Source organism: Mycteria americana, chromosome 1 (assembly GCF_035582795.1).
Source record: "Mycteria americana isolate JAX WOST 10 ecotype Jacksonville Zoo and Gardens chromosome 1, USCA_MyAme_1.0, whole genome shotgun sequence".
In the NCBI taxonomy this organism is placed as follows: Eukaryota; Metazoa; Chordata; class Aves; order Ciconiiformes; family Ciconiidae; genus Mycteria; species Mycteria americana.
In genome coordinates, this window is record NC_134365.1 from 129959678 (window position 1) to 129980392 (window position 20715).

Below are 20715 nucleotides of genomic sequence, written 5' to 3' on the forward strand. Positions count from 1 at the left end.
TAAACTTATGTCCCAGATGCAGCTATAGGTCATTGCTTGGGGAACTGAATGGTCTAGTATCTTCTGAAGCATGTCATATTCAGGTAATATGAAATCAGTGGAAGACATAAAGCATAAAGTGTTAAGGGCTTCACAGAGAATGTTGTGCTACTATTTAATTTCTTATACAAAAAAAATCTCTGATAAATTCAATGAAATTGGGGTTAGGGCAAGAGAAAATTTCTCAGGAGTGATTTACTTAGATATGGCTAATGTTGACCTGTTGGGTCAAACTCCTGTGTTTCAAGCACCAGCTAGAAGGTTATGAACAGATTTCCTATCACAATGTAATATATTTCTGGGTTATTTTATGCAATTTAAACTCTCAGGATCTATCTTCTACATCAGTTTAAAGCATAACCTTCTGAGCACATTCCTGTAATCTAGTCTTTAAGGCAACAGTGACATGTTTATCCAAACACGGATGGTTTTTGTGAAGATGAGAACAGCAAGGCTGTCTATCCTCTGTTGTAATGGTAATAGGAAATGTAAGAAGAGGTAGCACACTTTACAGGACAGGGGAAACAAAAGCAAGCAATCAACAAAGAGAGGAGAAAGATACACTGACAAAAGGATGCTATAAAAGTGAAAGGGTCTTATGAAAAGTGATTCAAGAGGTCAGAATATGAGGAGGTTTGGAACACAGCAATGCCATTGTGTAAAAGCAGCCCAAATTGGATTTCTCATGTATTCACTATGTATTGAAAGTATTTCACTCTTCTAGCAAGCAATACATTAATATGCTGAAGCAAAACAGCCTGTTTTTTCATTTCTTCCTCCTGCCCTTCCCCAGATAGGATTCTCTGTAGTAAAGCATCTCAGAGTGATAAAAGAACCACTGGAGAGGAAAACTTAATGCAATTTACCACTTTATGGAGAATTCCACAACTATTAAAACACATTCCATTCAATGGAAAAGTATTTTGTATTTGAAACTTATGAGGGCCATACCAAAACAAATATTATTATAATCTCCTGAGCTATATAAATAAGTACTAAAACCTCTATCAGATGTTTATAGAAGTAATTTGAAAACCAGAAAATACCTGGAGAATGGGAAGAAACAAGAAACATTCTTTTGCTTAAGAATCAACTGTGATTAAATTATTTTCTGTGTTTATTTCATTTTCAAGTTTATGCTGCTTGCTTCAGAATAGTATCAGTATTCTATATAATAAGTATTTATTTCATCATATCTTGGTTTTCTTAAATCAAATTATCTTTACTGTAGCAGGTTTTCTATACCATTTATTTTATTTATCACTAAAAAAATAGGATGAAGCATTGTATTTAATATTTATAATACTTGATGTTCTAAACTAAGGTAAGACAATAAAATATGCACTTGAAAGTGAAGAACAACCAAGTTAGATCTGAGATAGCTAATCCCTTGTGAACCATGGGTTATAATAAAGCAGGGTATCAGCTTCCTGTACTCTATCTGTAAAGAGAGAGATTAGAGTGGAAAAGACACTACATGTATCTTCTGGTCATTTTGAGCAATAATTAACACACAATCTCCAGTAAAAAAAAACTGAAATCATAGTACATCATGAAGATCCATGAAACTCTGTTCTTAGAAAAAAAAGTCTTGAGAGAGGTAATACATAAAAACATTACTGTTTGATATCTACTTTTTAGAGATTTGGATTAATGGAGCCCTTCCCATTCCTTGGAACCATTTTTTTTTCTTCAGTGTCTCAAGTTCTGTTGAAGTTTCAGCTCCTGCTTATAGTTGTTCCTGTGATTTGTTTTCTTTGGTCCTTTCCTTCCAAGAGCTACCAACTGGAGTCTTTAAAAATTGTTACTGTTTCTAGAAAGTAGCATAGCTTCACAGAGCTCCAGGTGTAACACCTGATGTTATCTCAGTGCCATCTGGGACCAGTGAGGTACCATTCAAGAAACAGGTGTAACTAAAACCTTATTTCAAAACAAACTTTTAATTTTTAAAAATTTGTTTGCAAGTCTTTATTTCCATGAAGTTAGCTCGTCTCGGTGTTTGCCTGCAGTTTCTCCCCTTTTCTGTATCTGCTGCTCTGCACTAGAAGATATGCTTCATGTCCATGTACTCCTTGGGATTCCTTTGATCACTGCTTGCACTCTTTTTTTGTTTCCCAGACTGCCTTTCACATTTTCTCTCCATTACCACTCCTGTTGCAAGAAACTCTGTTTTGGCTTGTCTTCCTATGGTTACTAATACCACTTGATTATTTCTGTTTCAGAAGTCCTCAGCCAATTTGGGGTTTTTTAATCTATCCAGGTGGAAGTGATAATCCTGAGATAAATTATTAGTGTTGTTGGCTGCCCTAAGGAAAAAAAAGTACAAACAGCTTCTTTTTGTAACAGCTACAGTTTTATGATTAAAATACCCAAGTCTTAGGAATTTTTGAATAATTCCTTTGGCACTCCTGTTTGAAAATATTCATTCTTGTTGCCTGTTACTTTTGAGGTATTTAAAGTACGTGTTTTTGTTATCTGGTTAAACTTCTGTTCGATAAAAAAATGGATCCTTATTTAACAAAGATTTACCAATATTAAATTTATTATTTGCATAAACATGTTAAAGTTTTTTTTTGAGAAGTCCTTTCATCTAATGCTGTGTTCTTTTTAAAGCAAAAGCCATTTCAGGGACAGAGAGGCAATGGAGGTTTGGTTAGATTTAGTGCTGGAATTCCATCAGTCAGTCAGCCCCCAGCCTGTATCATTCCAGGTTCTTCCTTCCCAGGTGCGGGACTTTACATTTGTCCTTGTTGAATGTTGTAAGGTTCCTCTTGGCCTGTCCCTCCAGCCTGTCTAGGTCCTTCTAAATGACAGCTCTGCCCTTGAGTGTAAAATGTGACAGTTAGTATATACACACAGAATTCAGAGTATTTTGCATTCCTAAATTTATAGGTGATCCCAAGGATTGCTTATAAACTGAGGAATAGTATCTAAGAATGGAGTATGAGTTAGCTGAGATACATACAAAGAAAGCATCAAATAGCACTGGAAACTTAGCAATTTCTTTTTACAATATGAGTTAATACTGTGTATACAGTAGTTATTTTTAACTATATAAATAGCAAATAGTAATTGTATAAATATTTCATCGAAGACCAAACACTCATTTTGAGAAGATTCAAAACTGGAAGGAAATTGGCTTTTTTCAAAAAAGGTAGGAAATAAAATAAGTAACAACCGACAATAGAAGTGCTGAAGTTTCAGACATATGCCTTAAAATATGAACAGGCTACAAATGAGATACGGGATTTCACATATTACATCTGCATGACATTGACAGATGCTAAATCCTAGTAGTTCAGAAGAATTTAAATATGTACCAAAAAGTAATTAATCTACATGTTCAATGCAATATTCTGTGGTGATTAGTTTGAAAACTATTAGGTGTGTCTGGGAAAATACAGAATGATGCTTACTTTGGACATATTTAGACACGGATTTTCAGAATTATACACTTCTGGGTTTGTTCAAACTCTCTTGGGAAAATCTAAAATTGTTTGGACAAACTCAGAAGTACTTGCTTGACTTGAGAATATCTTGAAATAGTGACAGAAAGCTACATGTTTGGATTTGTGCGAGCATTTCTTAAGTTGCCTACCTGGTCATGGACAAGACCTCTTGCACTTCTCTGGAGCAGTGTGCTCTCATCTCATTTCTGCCAGTCTGCAGGTGCTATGGGAGAAAATGTGCTTATGTTTTGTTTGTTTAAAATATCCTTGTGGGGGGAAATGTCAATGAGAAGTTGGACACTTCTAGGTGCTGTTGGTCACAGAGAGACAAAATTTACAATAGCTTTCTAATTTGGGCTATATTTTCAAGAAGCCAACAAGAAGCCAACTGAGAAACGAGTAGAGTAGGAGTGTGCTGTGTTTCTTACACGGCAGTTTTCTCCAGTATGAAAGTTCGACTCAGATTTTCAAATCTCCAAGCTGAGTTCTGAAAGTAGTTAACGAACTTTTTGCTGCAAGAGTTGCGCTTGAGATACATACAATACAATATACAACATACCATAGTTTCACCAAGCTCAGTGTGACTGAGGCCAGTGACTTTGGTCTGTCAAATCTAAGTAAAGTTAAAAATAGTATGTTATGTGAAAGATGGGTAATAGAAATAACTACTTGTAATTCCATTGCTCAGCAATAGTTTACACATTATTTTAAAAATACTTTTGGTAAGGTGAAGATTTTGTTTAGGAAAGTCTGGAGAATTTCTAAAGATGGCAATTATAAGTGAAGGATTTGTAATGGATTTCTGGACATTTTGGAGCTATCAAAATACTTTGTTTAGGCAAAATTGAAGTATTTCCTGTTTAATTCTCCACAGCATTCTCCATTGAATAACTGAAAATTTAATAATCTCTTCTCTTCTGTTTAATATCCTAAATTTCAGCGAGCCTGGTAAGTACAGCTGTCTGAGCACTTTTCAAAGTGCTTGTAGTAAACAATACAAGCTTTAAGAAACCAGGTAGTAGAAATTTTGAACTTCCAAACAGCTCTAATAGAAATGCAACTGGAGGCCAAAACTTTAAAAGACAGTATATTATATGCAGTACTCAGGTTCTAAAAAAAAGTTTCAAAATACTTTGCCTAATTCAAAACTGTTTCAACAAATTTTCAGTTACCTGTTTTAAAATTATATTTTTTTTATTCTGGCTTGAGATGTAGCCTCGTGAAAATCAGTTAAGAGTCTACGGGGCAGATATTTCTGCCTGTTTTTTTCTTTCATGTATAAATTGAAATTATTATTTCTTTGTTTTACAGTTTACATAAAATCCTAATGGATCTGCAGAATCAGCAGCTAGCCCAGTTAGCTGACTGGCTGACAAAAACAGAGGAAAGGACAAAGAAAATCGATTCAGAGCCCTTAGGTCCAGATCTAGAGGACCTAAAACGTCAAATAGAAGAGCATAAGGTATGCTATGGAATGCTTCCAAAGGCATAAAAAAAAATTTGAGTTTTTGACATTTTAAAAGTTCTACTCCTGCCACTAGAACATAGCAAAGTAATACGGAATCTTGGTTTAATATTGATTGTTTTGTACAATTAACAGCTTTTGTAGAGTTATTTTATCACAACTCTGACTTTTATCCTGATATAAAAAAATAAATTACTTGCTTTTTAAATATAAACAATATACTAGAATATGCAAGGCAACTGTAATGTCCTTCCATGACACAGTACAATAATACATCAGATTATGTAATACATGTATTTTCTTCTTTTTGCGTGTTGCATTTTTTTTCCTTGCATGCTGTAGTAGCAATGATGCAGTAGTCATAATTAGACTTCATAATCTTGTTAGGACTCCTGGGACTCTGAATATGTAACTGTACAGCACTATAAAATAGTCTCTAGTTGCTAACTGTAGAAAATGCTTTTTAGTAATGTATTTAATTAATCAAAAAATAGCAAACTAATCAATGGAGCGTAAAAGAGAATTTGGCCAAATTTTTTCCACATTCCATGAGGGTAATTCTTTAATTGGAAGAATTAAGAATTAAAAAGAGAGGGACTGTATAATTGGTGTAATAGCTTTGTTTCATTTACTGGATTAAATTGTCTGGCTTCATATTAATTTAAATTTTAAAATGTATTTATATTTGTCTCCATGACATGTGGTAGTGATGATAGCAAGACACAGGAAAGTATAGAAAACAGAGACGATTTGTGAGGTCATGGAGATTTGCTGTGATAATGTGTTAATGTTTCTACATCAGTGGTTCAAAGCAGTTCAGTTCCATAGTATCTTGAGAGATTTTAACATTTGATGCTTGATGGCCTGTGTCAGTGCTAGTCCAGGTTCTAGAGGGCAGAACATCCCGAAAAAACAATTCAAACTGAAACCAGCTTTTACAGTTTTTTTAAAAAGAGGTCAAAAGCTGCAAAAGACTGCATGATCCACTTATGTGTTAAAGGTGATTTTCCTGCATTCTGATTAAGGAATGCTACTGTAAAAGAATACAAATTCTACGCCTATTGCTCTGTTTGTGCTATCTGTGCTTGCCCTGTGAGGAGACAATGCATTTCAGTATGCGGGTTTGCTAGCTAAGCATATATTCTGACATTAAATTTTCTTTTTTAAAAAAGACAGCAGGTAATTATGAAATAGTAATTAGAGAAAGAAACCTGAAAGATTTTGAATACATGAGTACTAAGGCTTGAATAACTTTGTTCCTATTTCTATGCATTTTGTATTTGAATACTAACGTAAAATATAATCCTTTTATTTATGCAATCTCTTTATGCTGTTTCTTTCTAATATTGAGAAAAATGGGTATTTAGCTTGTATTTGAATATTCCGAGTGAAGACATGCAGAAATCTACCTCTCCCACATACTAGTTCTTCATTTTTGGTGTGATGAGTTTGTCAAAATTTTTTATTTATCTGTGTTACTTTTCAAATCTATTTTCTGTACAAGAGGCAATTTAATTAATCAGGTGGAAAGAAAATATTTTGGTTTTAACTTCAATTAAAATTCTACTCATGTATAGTTTGTCTTATTCATAAGTCAAAGAACAAGATGTTTTCCATTCTTTCACGTATTGTGTGAAAGTTTCAGATAATTTTATTATATATTGTATGCAGCAAAGCTACCTTCTATAATAAGGGTTGAAACAATGGAATTTTAATAGCACAGTTAGTGCTTCATTATTAAATGAGCAATCAAAAAAGCAAAAACCAACACCCCCCATAGTTTTTCTTAGTTTCACATGACTCCGGACATCTCAGAAACAATGTCGTAAAAATAGACAGGAGGAACCAGAAGTTAGAAGATATAAAAGGCAAAGATCACTTCAAATTAAACAGACTTCAGCAAAGATGATAGGTTTGGTTTCTTGTCATCCTGTCTCCCTCTCCTCTTTACCTTTATAATTTTGACTTTCTGTTTTTATCTGTTCATTAGTAACTACTTTTCACTCTATTTATTTCATGTTATTTATCCCCCTTTGACTTATAACTTCCATACATCTGATTTCTTTTATTCTACTTTTTTCTGAATGATGTATCAAAATATTGGTCTTGAGTTCCTGTGACTAACGCTTCCGTTTCCCTGCTGGGTCCTATAAGAAAAAAAATAATCATTCAGTAATGTGTGTTGGGAATGGCACCCATCACTGAGACAAGAGAAAGCACACAAAATTCTTTCCAGCATGCTACTTAGTTCAATAGTATATGAGGTTAATATCTTGATAGTACAGAAAATTTTCTGAGTGGACTGAAATAGAGGTGAACTGTAGATTTTATGTCATTAGCAAGGTACACAGTTCTGGTAAGAAATCTGGCGTAGTCAATATATTTTGGAATAATAAACATTTCAGTAAAGAACTATTGGTCTTTGCAGCAGTATTTTAGGTATTTTGTCTGCTGTTGCAAGTATCTTTTCTTTATAATTTTATAAAGGGAGAAACCTGCTTTTCAATAAAAATCTGAGGACCATCGAGCTAAGCAGAATACTATATCAGAAATTTTATAATTAAGCAAAAATGTGCTTTTAGTTGAACTGATTTTATTATTCCACATTATTATTACACAATTTATAGTTAGAAGATTTTATAGTTTCATTAAATTTCTAAAAACGACTAAGCTGCTTAGGTATTTGTACTTTTTCTGGAAGGCTGAGCCTGTTTACTTTTAATGAAAATGGCAGGAACGATGGAAAATTTTTAGTGTTAGGATTTTTCAGTACTTCAAATTAATTGCAACAGTGAAATGAGACACCTCCTAACTGTTCAAATATCAGGGGTGGATTTGTCTTTGGGTACTTGGATACCCTAGGTAAGTATTTTTATTCACTTTGAAGTAGATTATGTGGGAGTTGCATAAGTTTTTATCTGATAGATAGGAATTAAAGGAACTGTGAAGTTTTATGAGTTTCTGTTGTTGCTATCCTCATGCACCAACGTCTATATCCATCTTGCATTTTAAGTCCCTGAAAATTTGCTATCTCTACAAGCTCAGGAGAACTTGTTAGAAACTTCGATTTAAATGATCTGAACAGAGCATGCTCTCTCAAGTGTCTCATGTCTCAAGACTCTGCTCAGTAAATTTCTGTTTCAGCAAGCTCCCGTATACAAACAATGGTCGCCAGTGAATTTCATGGTAAAAATAGACACTTGGATTATAAAGAACAGGCCTTTAGCTCAGGGCAAATTGAATTTGTCTGGGGATTAGAAAATGACTCAACTTTCTGGTTTCATCAGTTCCCTGACTTCTCAAGTCTTTCGCACTGTGTGCAAGACTCCCACTTCCCAAGTGCCCTCCACTCCTGCACTTGCAGAGCGTTGCTAACTCTGGTTATGTTCTGGGATGCCATCTCTTAGATACCCACTAATCAGGAAATAAAAGCCACCTTCTCCTTGGCTGTAGGCTTACAGAGCAATGTAGTTATTGTCGTATGGCTGCAAGAAGGGATTGAACCTGGGGGAAGCAAGCTGTGTTATACGGTCTGATCCATGAGTGCTCTGCCTCCTCTTCCTTGATCAAGTGCTGGGTCATAAAATTTGAGAAGTCTGAATTCCAGGGATTGCTCTAACAATTTGGTGTACTTCACAGTCCTTGAGAATTGCTTTATAGTGTAGCTCTCTGAAGCAAACGGTAATCACAGGCATGAAAGTCAGAAAAAGGAGGATTCTTATAAATATATTGGCTCGAAGGCTATGCCCATGAAGGAATTAAATCTGTGAAATGTGTTAGGGTAAGGAATTTATGCCTTAAAAACAAAGTACTCTGTGAATTCCTTTCCTATTGCCTATAGCCACATTATATTTTATGTTTTAATTTTCAAATAAAAGTAAAGTGTTTTACCAAAGAGGTTTAAAATGCATGACCTAATCTTTAGCAAGGGCTTGTTCTTCATACCAAAGTGAATTACTCTACTTGAAAAAGAAGCAGAAAAATTGCTATGGTGAAATTCAACATAGTTTGTAATACAGTCAAGGTTTCTGTTGTGATGAGGCAGATGTGGTTAGCCATGTTATTTTTCAGACTGTGACTATCATACTATATATGTACTAATCACTAGAACACACTCTGCTGAAGTATTGAGGACACAATCCAGGACTTTGTTTTCCCACATTCTTCCATTGGTTTGAAGCTAATTATAGACACCTAAAAAGTGTGTCAGGCAGGATATGGTCCTGGATACCTTGGTTTTTTTCAGGGGAGTGGGATGAGGGCTTCTTTCAGGCTTTATTTAAGAAACACAACACAGAACCCAGTAATGTAAAACAGTGGTTAACTATTGGGGTTAAAAATGTACATTTGGCTGTTAATACATTAATATAAAGCTGGAGAATGGTAACAAAAGTTATGAAAATAAACTGAATATTTCCTTCTCTGTGGCTTGAAGTTTCAGTACCAACACTTCTTTAGCTCCTCCTCTTTCCATCTTTGTCACCTGTCCTCTTGCTGCATCTCAGCAAAGGAAGGAGTAAATAGGTCTGGCTGCTCAGTTCCCTAGTGCCTGACAGGATCTGGGCTGGTTTTGGTTTTATTAACAAACTATAGCAAAGTAGGGATTCCATCTTTCACAGCAAATGAGAAGGAAAAAGAAAAAAAAGGAAGAGGAGACACTAAAACCCACCAAGGAGGTGTTACTAAGGTGTTACAGTACCTTACAGTACCTCAGATTTTTTATTTTTTTGTGATGTAGATTAAGTGTACAGTGAATATGCAGTAAACCATCATCTGAAGAGTGAATATGTCTAGACTTCCCATTGCACTTCTCTATGCCTTGTGAGAAGGGAGGGGACTATTGATTAGATCTATTACATAAAGCCTGGGAAATTGTGGGAGGGTCAGAGAGATGTGAAGAGTTGTAGAAATTTGGCAAGATTAGGAGTTATTCAAATATCAATTTGTGCAGATTTGAGAGAAGTTTCTTCACTTTTAGCAGTTTACTATTTCTCAGCAAAAGATTGTCCTCAGTTTTATTGCAGCATGCAGCTGGAACTGGGTAGCAAAGCTCAAAGGGCAAGAAAGTTTTTCCTCAGACATTCAGAAATCATAAAGTGCCTCTCTCACTTTGTTTCCTGGTTTCTGCAATAAGTGAAACAAGGGTGCTGCATGTGTTTCCTAATCTTGAGTCACCTCCTGAGCAGTTTCATCCTACGTTATTAATGTTGTAGGAGTGCCAAGCTGAAGATAGTATGCGGTTGTTTAATGAAAAACTAAGCCATTTTTAATATGTTTATAACTTTTCAAAATTAAAATATTTTAATATGTTAATATGAAGTACAAAATCTAATCCAGTGGCTATTTAAAATTTGCAGGCTATTGGTATGTATACATGCTATACTGATATCTTTAAGTCGACTACATCAACTCAACAAATGCTTTCTCAAGACAAATTTTCAGTCTGAAACATTGTATCAAGAGTTAGGACTTGTGAGTGAGTAACAGTAAGCTATTTTTGTGAAAGGAATGGAAATCTGCCCAGTATGCTTATGTTAGCATGTATATGCTAAGGTAACAAAATAAGTTAAAATTACTTAATATTGACAGCAATAGGATTATAAAGTTCTTATAGTTGGTTAGTTATGCACATTAATCAGTCAGTGGGACTCTAAACACACAGCATTTTCTTAATTTGCAACACATTTTCTAACATATATGCTTTGATTATAGGCATTCCAAGAAGATTTGGAACAGGAACAAGTTAAGGTGAATTCTCTAACCCATATGGTAGTGGTGGTGGATGAAAACAGTGGAGACAGAGCTACTGCTGCACTGGAAGAGCAGCTTCAGGTAACGACTAAACTTCTGTCTCTCAGAGAAAAAGCTATCAGTGGTATTAAGTGTTAATAAGGTTGAAGAAGCATTGGGTGTATCTCAGGAGATATTTCTGAGGATGATCTTAAATATTTCTCTAGGATATGACTTTTGCATAGATGGATAAATGCATGTATTTTGGAGAAAAAACAAATGTCTGAGACTTTCTTCTTGTTTCGTGATTCCTTCAGTATCAACCTGTTTTATCTATGCAAGAACAAGTGTTTGTCTTTTATTTCTTAACTGTATTTCATTAGTCCTGACAGAAGTAACATGATTCTCTGTTATAGTTAAGGAGAAGGATATTGCATGTAAGAATCTACACAATTCAGCAGAGTGTGAGTTATTGAGAATGGGGGATTTTTCTTCTGATGGGAAACTTTTGGTATATGTGGTATATTTTGGTGTTACAGTAACATAAAGTGTCATTATCCACTGACAAGTTCTTAAAGGCCCATTCATTTTAAATAATGCCCAATATATGTGTCTTTTAATGGCGATGATGGTCCCACAAAACTGAAATAGAACTTTTTAAAAATAAGCAAAACCAAATAGTGAAAGTGTACAGGATCATATTTTTGTAGACAAATACTGGTTATCAAGAAATATTAAGAACATGCTGTTTTTTCTAAAACATTTTTTTGAGGAAAGTCATCATGTCTTTCCCATTGGTTTCTCATGGACATGTTTCCTAGGAAATGAAGACAATCATCTAAGTCTGTCTTTAGTTTCATTTCTCTGTTTCAGTGTATATCCTCTTCAGTACTAGCATTGGGAGGAGTTAGCAGCAACATCCTTGCAATCCAAACCTGCTCTAAATTGCATATTGACCCAAAGCCTAAACAATCAACAGACAAAAACTTCCATATATTCTATTTTTTAAGTAGAATTAGTTGAGCAACCTTAAAAGAATGACATATTGGAGATGTATTTGTGATAAAGCTAGCAGACAAGATGTTCTAAAAATTTGTCAAAGATTAGCTTTTATTATAAGAAAGTTTAGTATTTCACTTGCATCTTTAAAAAGCTGCTCTGACTATATTGTTTATATTGCAATGCTCTTACTGTAACTTCTGAATGAACTTAAACGGATAATTAGTGTTGAGATACTTTGATAGAAATCAAGAAGGAGGATACTTCTCTGTTGGTGGTCAGATCTCAGGGGTCACTGCTCAAGAAGTATGGCAGTACTGCAACCAAGATTCCTTCTATTTTTCTCTTTCAGAAACAAGAAAGTACTTTTCTTTCATTTTGCTTCATTGCCCAAGAAAATAAAAAGGTTTCTGGTTTTTGAATCATTAAAGCCCAAGGTTTCTCTAGAGAAGCTATCAGTACATTCAGCTGGAGGGTATAGCTGTAGCACAGACAGATATCTGTGTGCTATCTTGAATCTAGCTAATTTGGGTACCAATACCAATAAATAAGTAATTAGTCTGGAATTTAGTGTAGGTAGTACAGGTTTGGCTAAGAAGCTGAGCACTGCCACTTCAGTTTCTTTAATGCAACTTCTTAGTCACTCAGGGAGCACAACCCAACCAAGTTAACAACACAGTGTCTACTGATCTGTCAATTATTACTTCCTTTTAAATTCATCTTAAGAGTCAGAACTGTGGTGTACCTGCTCAAGACAGTCTTAGCCTTCCAGAATTTCTTGCCAGCTCCCTGTATTCTGTTCAGTAGAATAAAGCAGATCCCTTGCAAGCACATGGTTCCAGAAGCTAAACTAGACTAGGAAAATACCTTGAATGGAAGCAGAAGAAAAATGAAATGAAATACAAAAATGAATGGGAAAAGGCTCAACCAGGATATTATTCTATGTTGGCAAACAGTAGGTTCTTGCAAAGAGGCCTATGGTAAAGTATGACAAAAAAAGGGAAAATTATTAAAGGTATTTGATATTTACTGCACTTCGTGAATTAGAAGATGTACAACTGGAATTTTTTAATAGTGTGAAAAAACAAATGAAAGCTTGGTGGGTTACTGGACATTTAATCTAATTTCAGATCTTCAGAAAGGTATCTGAACAATTAAGAGCACATCAGGTGATACAGCTCCATCCCCCTATTATGACACTGGTTGCGAAGGTACCATTTGTATCCCGTGCAACTATGGCTGACCCATATTGGAATACAACCTGAAACAGAATTCAGACATTACTCTTAATACATTTACCCCTTTAAAGAAACATAAAAATGGCAAGTGTAGCTGGAATACAGTGGAAACACACTGCTTGTAACCGTACTAGTGGAGAAGGCGCCTGTTATTGGGATAAAGCGTGCCCAGCTATTACTGTTGTTGAGAAAGCATATTCCTTGAAAGATGCCAGTAAGGCAATTCCTGAGGCACCATACCCTGCAGCACAGGCATGCTCTGAGCAGAGCGCGGGGTGGCATGGAAAGGTCCAGTTGCTGTTCAGTTCCCTCCTTGAATCACACTGTCTTAGAGAGGAATCTGAAAGAAAAGTTCAATAATCCCATTGCTCTGGAAGTCACAGAATGTGTAAGCAGTATTACAGATGTTAATAAAAACGAAATACAGCTATGGGGTTTAGGGTGTTAGGGAAGCATGCAAACTTTCATACTTTTATGCCCAGGAGAACTGAATTACCACAGTCTACCTACTCTCCTAGCAAAATGTTACATCTCCTTTTTTGAGTGTACAGAAATATTGTTTGAATTTTTTTTTTCCCCACATCACTTGCAAACTGAATATAAGCACGGGAGATACGACATGTTGGCAGGCACAACCGTTAGAGCATTTGACAAAAAGCACAAGGGAATAAAGTTCAAAGTTTGATTATGTATCTACCAGTCTGACTTTTAGAAGTAGAACAAAACAAGAGCATGCACTGTCAGGCAGAAGAGCTTAATAAGGCTGCCTGAGTGAGATACTGGTCAGGATCAGATCTGGAAGAAAGTGAACAGTTATTGCTATGTAATAGTCAAGGCTGCATTTTCCAAGCAGCTGCAATTCAATTATGCCTTTCTTTTTGAAAAGGATTGAGATAGTGTTTCCTGAAAAATTTTCATATATATAAATATATATGCATATAATGCATATATTTATGCATGCATCTGTATAAAACGATGTTAAAAGCCATAAAAAGGTCATTTACAGATTTTAAAACTCTCAACAGGATGACAAGAATCTATACTGGCTTCAAATGAACACTGTAGAAGCTCTTAAGATTTATTGCATACGCAAAAAAAAAAAAAAATCTATTTAAGAGACAGTTAATGGCATAGAAGCCAAAAGCATCCCCTGAAACAAATTATCCGTAGAAAAGTTAACCTTGCTTGAAAAAAATAAAAGTAAACACAATTACAGTGCTTCTCGTGCAAATAGCTGTTGCCCTAAGGTAGTCAGAGATTACAGCTAGCCTAGGTGAGTGTGAATATTAAAACTTTTACATAGCATTGGTTACTTGACATAATGTGTGACATGTTGTGAGGCTCTGTCTATTTATGCTGCTGCTGAGAACTGACTATTTAGACTTGTAACTCCTAGACCCTATTAGCTCAATCCAGAGCCTTACCAAAAAGGCAGCTGCTGGGTAAGGCTCAAATCTGTATTTAGTGCTGCAAAATCAGAGGACTATACCAGCAAATCTGTTGCAGTAGTCTGACTAGTTTCTCAGGAAAATGTGGGAAATTATCTGCAGCCCAGAGAAATGGCTGGATAACACAGAAGCCCTGAAGGCAGGAGGTTTTTTCCCTAATTATACCCAGCAGACAATAGGTCCCTTGAGGACTCTTGTGAGCTAGCTCAAATTAGAGGCCTCCCCCAGGCTTCAGGGCTCAGGGTCTGTGCTGGAAAGAGATCTGCATTAAGTGTATCAAATGCTTCTTGATGGCCTTTTCCCCTGCTGAGGGAAAGGAGCTGAGAGTATAATTTACACTGTCTGTTATATATTCATATTATTCAGGGTACTCTGCTTTGATTGAAGATGATGTATGGGTAGTTCTTGTAAAAATACATCAAAATAAGTGAGGAATGTTAAAGAACTACACACACTGTTTATTGCTACATGGGAGAAATTCTGAGAATGCGTTAAATATTTGTTTTTTAAAATTGATTTTGCATATAGGCAAAACTGTATTTCCACTATTTCTCATTACTTTAAGGAGTGGATAGCCTTACTTTATTAGAAAAGCATCTTTCAAAAAACCTCTTTTATTAGTTGCAGAGTTGAGGCATGTTATTTCACTTTTTATACATTCAATCCAGAGTTCCCAAGAGTTGCGTTGGTTTTACTCATTTTCTCCTGTTCTCATGTTTCCTTACTTTGACCTTTTTGCAGACTAGGAATATTTTATCTTCTGCTTTTTGTAGTCATAAACAATATTCTTTCAGAGTCCTCTCAATAAAAAAAAAGTTTCTTTTACATGCAGATTACTCTGAAAATTCCAGCTAGGGCTGTAAAAAGAGGCATTTCAAGGGAGCAGGAAGGCATTTTACTTTTTACTCTGCATTCAGTCAGTTTCTCTGGAGACTTGTTTTCCCCGGCGTTGGGAGCAAATCCCTTGGTGCAGTCTGAGTTTCCAGGCATCACACAGGCTACTTACAGCATCGACTAGTATTTGATGTGAATAAAGACGTAAAGTTGAGCACCATATGATTTAGCAGTCGATATCTACTTTATAAATAGACAGTCCTGACATGATATTTCTGACTTGAAACTTTGTGTCTTCAATCTATTCAACCAAACAGTATATCTTGGTGTCATGGTTGTTATGATCTCTCATGAGAAATAACAGGTTCAAGGCAGGTCACAGTATCAACCCTTTTATCAGTGCAGTTACTTAGTCATTTTACTTATTTTATTAAAATAAAACATCTTGTCAAACTATTGAGACAAAAAAAAAAGGTAGGTTTTGTGGCTCTTTGAAATCATATGCTGAAAATAGTATTTTGTATTGACTCAGCAAAACTTTTATAGTATGCAAATCAATGCATTTCTTAGAGTAAATGCAGTCAGATATTTGATCTTGTACTCCTGAGTTTTTGGTGTTTTCTAGATGAGCAAACAAAAAATATTTTTCAAGGTATATCATAGTGATAAAGGCAAGCTGATGAAGATGTTACTGCAGATGTTGAGAGCAAACTGTATTTCCTTATGAGGATTGTTAAGAAACGTCAGCTGCTTGAATGTGAGATATTTAAAAATTACTCAGGTATGAGGATTTTTATAAAATACTTTTTATCAATCACAGACTTACTGCTTTATTTATAAAACATCAAAAGAATGCAATATAATAGAAGTCTGAAATAAAAGTACCATAGACATAAAGACAGGGAAGTGAGTTTGAGGCTTAGTCTATGATTAGCATAACTTAAATTTAAGCAGTCAAATACAGTATGCTGACACATATGGAGAAATTAAGTAACTGAGAACATACGTGACAGTACACCTACATGAGTGCTTGTTGCTATTGCTATCATAGACATCAAGGAAAATGATGGTTGTATACCAATGACCGGGACATTCATTATGTGTGATTACTTGATTTATGGGTGGTTATGTATGGTATGTATTCATACGGAACTGTGCTGAATTGCAGTTAGTGGTAGAAAAGGAGCTGTGTAAGTGTAGTTTTAATGCTCCTAGGACTGAGTCTATAGCTCAAATCAGGCTGAAGTTTGTAGATTTTCCTACTTCAAGTGTTTGATACGGTGCTGTACTGTATGGGGTGATACACGTGAAATTAGTTTCGGTTTGTTTCAAACTCTAATAGAGAATATTTAGGGTGTTCTCCTTGAAAAGAGTTTAGAAAAATAAATATTTATATTCTTTAACCAGTATTTGGGAAGTGATTAAAAAGAGAAGAAAAAATCTAATCTGTTTAAATATGATTTTTCAGTTTATCTCAAATATATTATCCATCCCATGTAATTAATTATTTATTTATTATTTAATAATAATTAAGTAATTAATATTAAATTAGTAATAAGTAGTTTGTTATTTGTTTGTGTAGATTAGTGTATGTTTCCACCAACTTCAAGTTTTCCTCTGCATCCATGCATGCATATATAAGTATATATCCATTACATAAGTTCCTTTGCAAGGTGGAGATATAAGAGCTTGCATAACTCATGGTGTTGCACACTTTAAGAATTAAATTTTCTTCAGAAAAATGTAGAGTCTATGAAAGTCCATTCATTCTTTTTTAGACATCCTGTTTGAATGAAACGTTTTTCTTGTCAAAGACCTTGTATTTGGCTTTGATGAGAATTCAAAATTTTGGGCAGGTGCGAACTATTGGTTAGATCTGTGCAGTGTAATTTATTCTGATCTACACCTGCATTACCAATGGAGAGATCTCTGGTCATGAAAAGATTTTTCTAGAAAAAGTAATCTACATCAGAGGTGCCAAAACCTTTGCTGCTTAACTTTGGAATGATTTTTGAATCCTTCAGTAAAAACTGTAAGTGTATTTCTAAAATGCAGTACGTAATTAGTATCCATAAACTTCAGTGTAAATCAGGCACCAAAACAACCAAATATGATTCACCTCACCATCTGTATATATAGAATTTTAGAAATTAAGAGAGTTTTCTCCTGTAATAGTGGGAAGAAAGGGCATATAGGGAAAATGAAGTACTTAGTCTTGGACCTTGTTAAAGAATAACAAGAAGCCACTTCTTGTGACTTCATTGAATCATGTACAGTGTTTTTTGAGTAGATAACTAATAATAATTATCCTGAATTGTGAGAATTACTCAGAAAGATAGAGTCTCAGATCAAGGTTCAGATTAGAAGCATCTGAGCTATGAGGAAGGATAAGCTTATGATTTTTGAACTAGTAATTAGCAAGGAAAGCAGTCAAGGTAAAAAAAAAGTGTATATGAATTCATTTATATGAATAGAAAAAACTGAACGAGTGCTAGATATTGCAGATCTGCTAGGTTGTCTTCTGGGCTTGGACAAAAACGAGGATGGGGGTGTTGAGAGTGTCTTGAGCTAAACTGGAAATGTAATCCGATTCAGGACAAATGAAACTAAATATAACTAATAATTCTGTTATATTAAGATTTTTAGTTTTTCAAATCAATGAAATTAGTCAAAATATAATTTTTTGCAGAAAAGACATTACAGAGTATGCATTATGTTATACATACTATTTAGCCTGTGAGGCTAATAAATGCTATTTATGAAATAATGAATTTTTTATAAAAGGAAAAAAGTAATTAGAAAAAAATTGATTAGCTGTTTGCGAATAATTTTCTGCACTGTTCTAATTTAGCAATTTTATTTAATGATGAGTGGGTAAAATGAATGGGTAAAATATGTTGTACTCTATTTCCTGATAAGTTGAGGGCATATATAGTTCACCATCAAGTATTTGTTTCTGTTAATATTGACATTAGCTTTCTGAAATATTCACATTCAAAACCTGAACTTTTTTGTGTTTGCTTGAATTTGTGATCTTTGATCACATTATGTTTTATGGCAAGCAAACACTAACACAAAATGTGATTTTAATGTGAAAAGAAATCACATTCTTAGATTTGCAAAATTGCTTGGGTTTTGTCTAGATCTAATTAGGAAAGAAAGTGAATACCCATTACATAATTCCAAATATATACCAAACCCATGATCCTAATATTAAGCCTAAAAAAGGCAAACAAAACAAATTCCTCAAAACCTACTTTGTATTTAGGCAGTAAGTGACTGAAAAGCAATACTTATCTGTATTACTGTGTAACATATTTGAGCTGTTTAAGAATTGACATGTTTTTAAATTAGCATTATTATGCTAGTCTGTTAGAGATAGTTTTCATTTTTCTAAATTGAGCCAATCTCTTATATAACTCAATGGCATGACAGCTGTTTGTTTAGTCTGCAAGATCCGTTATGGTTTTAGCTTTCACTAAGTGAAAAACATGGTATCTGCTGACTTTTTACTTTGACACAAAATTGGTAAAGCCACAAATTCAAATGGCATCCTGAAATTTTACCTTTCATTTCCTCGGCAGTGCAAAGTAAAATTCTTTCATTCCTGGTAGAAAATACAGTTCGAATTTTAATCCCTTGGTTTTAAAAATCCACCATTTGCATGCTACATTTTGCTAAAATTACATTATAACGTATATGAAAAATATGTAAATATGAAAAATACAGAATCATAGAATATCTCAAGTTATAAGGGACCCATAGGAATCATCAAGTGAATAAGTAAATATGAAAAAAGGAAGAAACTATTGTTCCTTTTGTCAAGATGTGCTTTTGAAGTAGATGGAAAAATAAGAATGCAGTAGTATAAAATATCTTGCAGATTTTAGAAGGTTTTTTATTTGGGAGGAGCTGAATAATTTGCATATGGACTCAGGGGTAACTGTATCATTGTAAATTGTTTCAATAAAAGTTTTATAGCATGTCACACCATCACAGCAGTATTAAGTCTCATCCTCTGTCTTACGCATTTTTCAATAAAGGCTAGTAGGAAATTAAAAGCAAGTAATAATGCTGGATTTCAACTAAAATAAGGTAGAGAGAACAAGGTAGTGTTTTGTGTAATTTTAAAACATATATAGTAGCATTATGCTACAAATACCTGGGAAACCTCAGTGGGATTTGTGCTGGTGTGTTAGCTTGTAAGGTAGGGGGGGGTTTTCCACTGCAATATTTTTTAAGATGTAAGAATTTAGATCAACTGCATTGACAGTGCAACTTAAGAACCAGATACTTTTTTGCTTTGATCACATCTTTGGGCCACCATAATTACGTTTCAAGTAGTTATGCTTTGGGCATTGTGAAGTTTAAAAACAGGAGTTTTTTGAGAGTGTAGTACCAGAGACTTAATAGAAAACTGTGTCTTTAGATTAGTGTTAAAATTCTCTTTTTGGCTCTATTGCTTTTCCTATTCTCTCCATTTTGGTTTTATTTCAAATGGTGATAAGATCCATTTCAGTGTGACGTGCAACATATTTTAAGGGCTTAAGACTGTAAAAAGTGAATTATGAAAGTCTTCACAAAAATTTGTAATACCATAGGAAAATCAGATTGCCTTGTTAAAAAAAAAAAAAAAAGTAAACAAATGGAAACCTCTGTTGTGTGTTTCTTTCTTTCCAGCACTTTGGAAACCGGTGGGCAGCCATCTGCAGATGGACAGAAGACCGATGGGTCCTTCTGCAAGATATTCTTCGTAAATGGCAGCACTTTGCAGAAGAGCAGGTGAGTAGTTTTAGCAGTTATAAATTGGAATGTTCTTCAAGAAACTGCACTAGGACAGGCCTGACTGAAGCCTTGTCATTCTCTTCTCTCCAATTTTCTTTCAGTGCCTTTTTGATGCATGGCTTACTGAGAAGGAGGATGCTGTGAGCAAAATTCATACAACTGGCTTTAAAGATCAAAATGAAATGCTGACCAATCTACGTAAATTAGCTGTATGTATTTCTCATTCTCCTATTTTATGTTCAACTTCCTTATTCTTGAGTCTGAGCACAGGTGGCTTTCTCCCACTCTCAGACAATATGGTTTAACAGAACGGCTGTTTCATACTTTGGGAATGGATGTTGTCTTGTGGATGGAATAGGTTGGTCCATGGCCTTGCTGATAAAGGAACCAATAAGTACAGTTGTTTTCCTTGGTTGTCTCTTCAGTCAAAAGTTTATGAACTGAAATAGCATTTGGGTGTCTTAAAAATCTGTATACTTTTATACTGACAGTTTCTTTGTTGATACTATTGATGTATATATTGTGTGTAAGACTGAGTATATATGTATATGTACAAAGACATATGCATATGAATAAGTACTTATCGTACAGCAAAACCTGTTATACATTCCTTGAACTTGAAAAAGCTAGAGACTCAAAAGTTGCGAAATGCTGACATTAGTACTACTTTACAACTGTATCTCAACTGTATTTTGGGAATCTAGTTACATACATAAAATGCACCCTTT

The 20715-nt window shown here is 34.6% G+C and overlaps 1 protein-coding gene across 7 annotated transcripts in view; it reads left to right on the forward strand.

The window, feature by feature from the left end:
- Window positions 1–20715, forward strand: part of DMD (dystrophin) — a 1157417-nt gene that overhangs the window by 337633 nt on the left and 799069 nt on the right. For 6 of the 7 annotated variants that reach the window (XM_075520648.1, XM_075520634.1, XM_075520658.1 and 3 more), the window contains 4 exons: window positions 4800–4950; window positions 10666–10785; window positions 19883–19984; window positions 20089–20196. In XM_075520648.1, coding sequence (XP_075376763.1) covers window positions 4800–4950; window positions 10666–10785; window positions 19883–19984; window positions 20089–20196 — 481 coding nt within the window. Of the gene's footprint in view, window positions 1–4799; window positions 4951–9518; window positions 9641–10665; window positions 10786–19882; window positions 19985–20088; window positions 20197–20715 lie in introns of those variants that run through there. The other variant, XM_075520676.1, reaches the window with a different exon arrangement.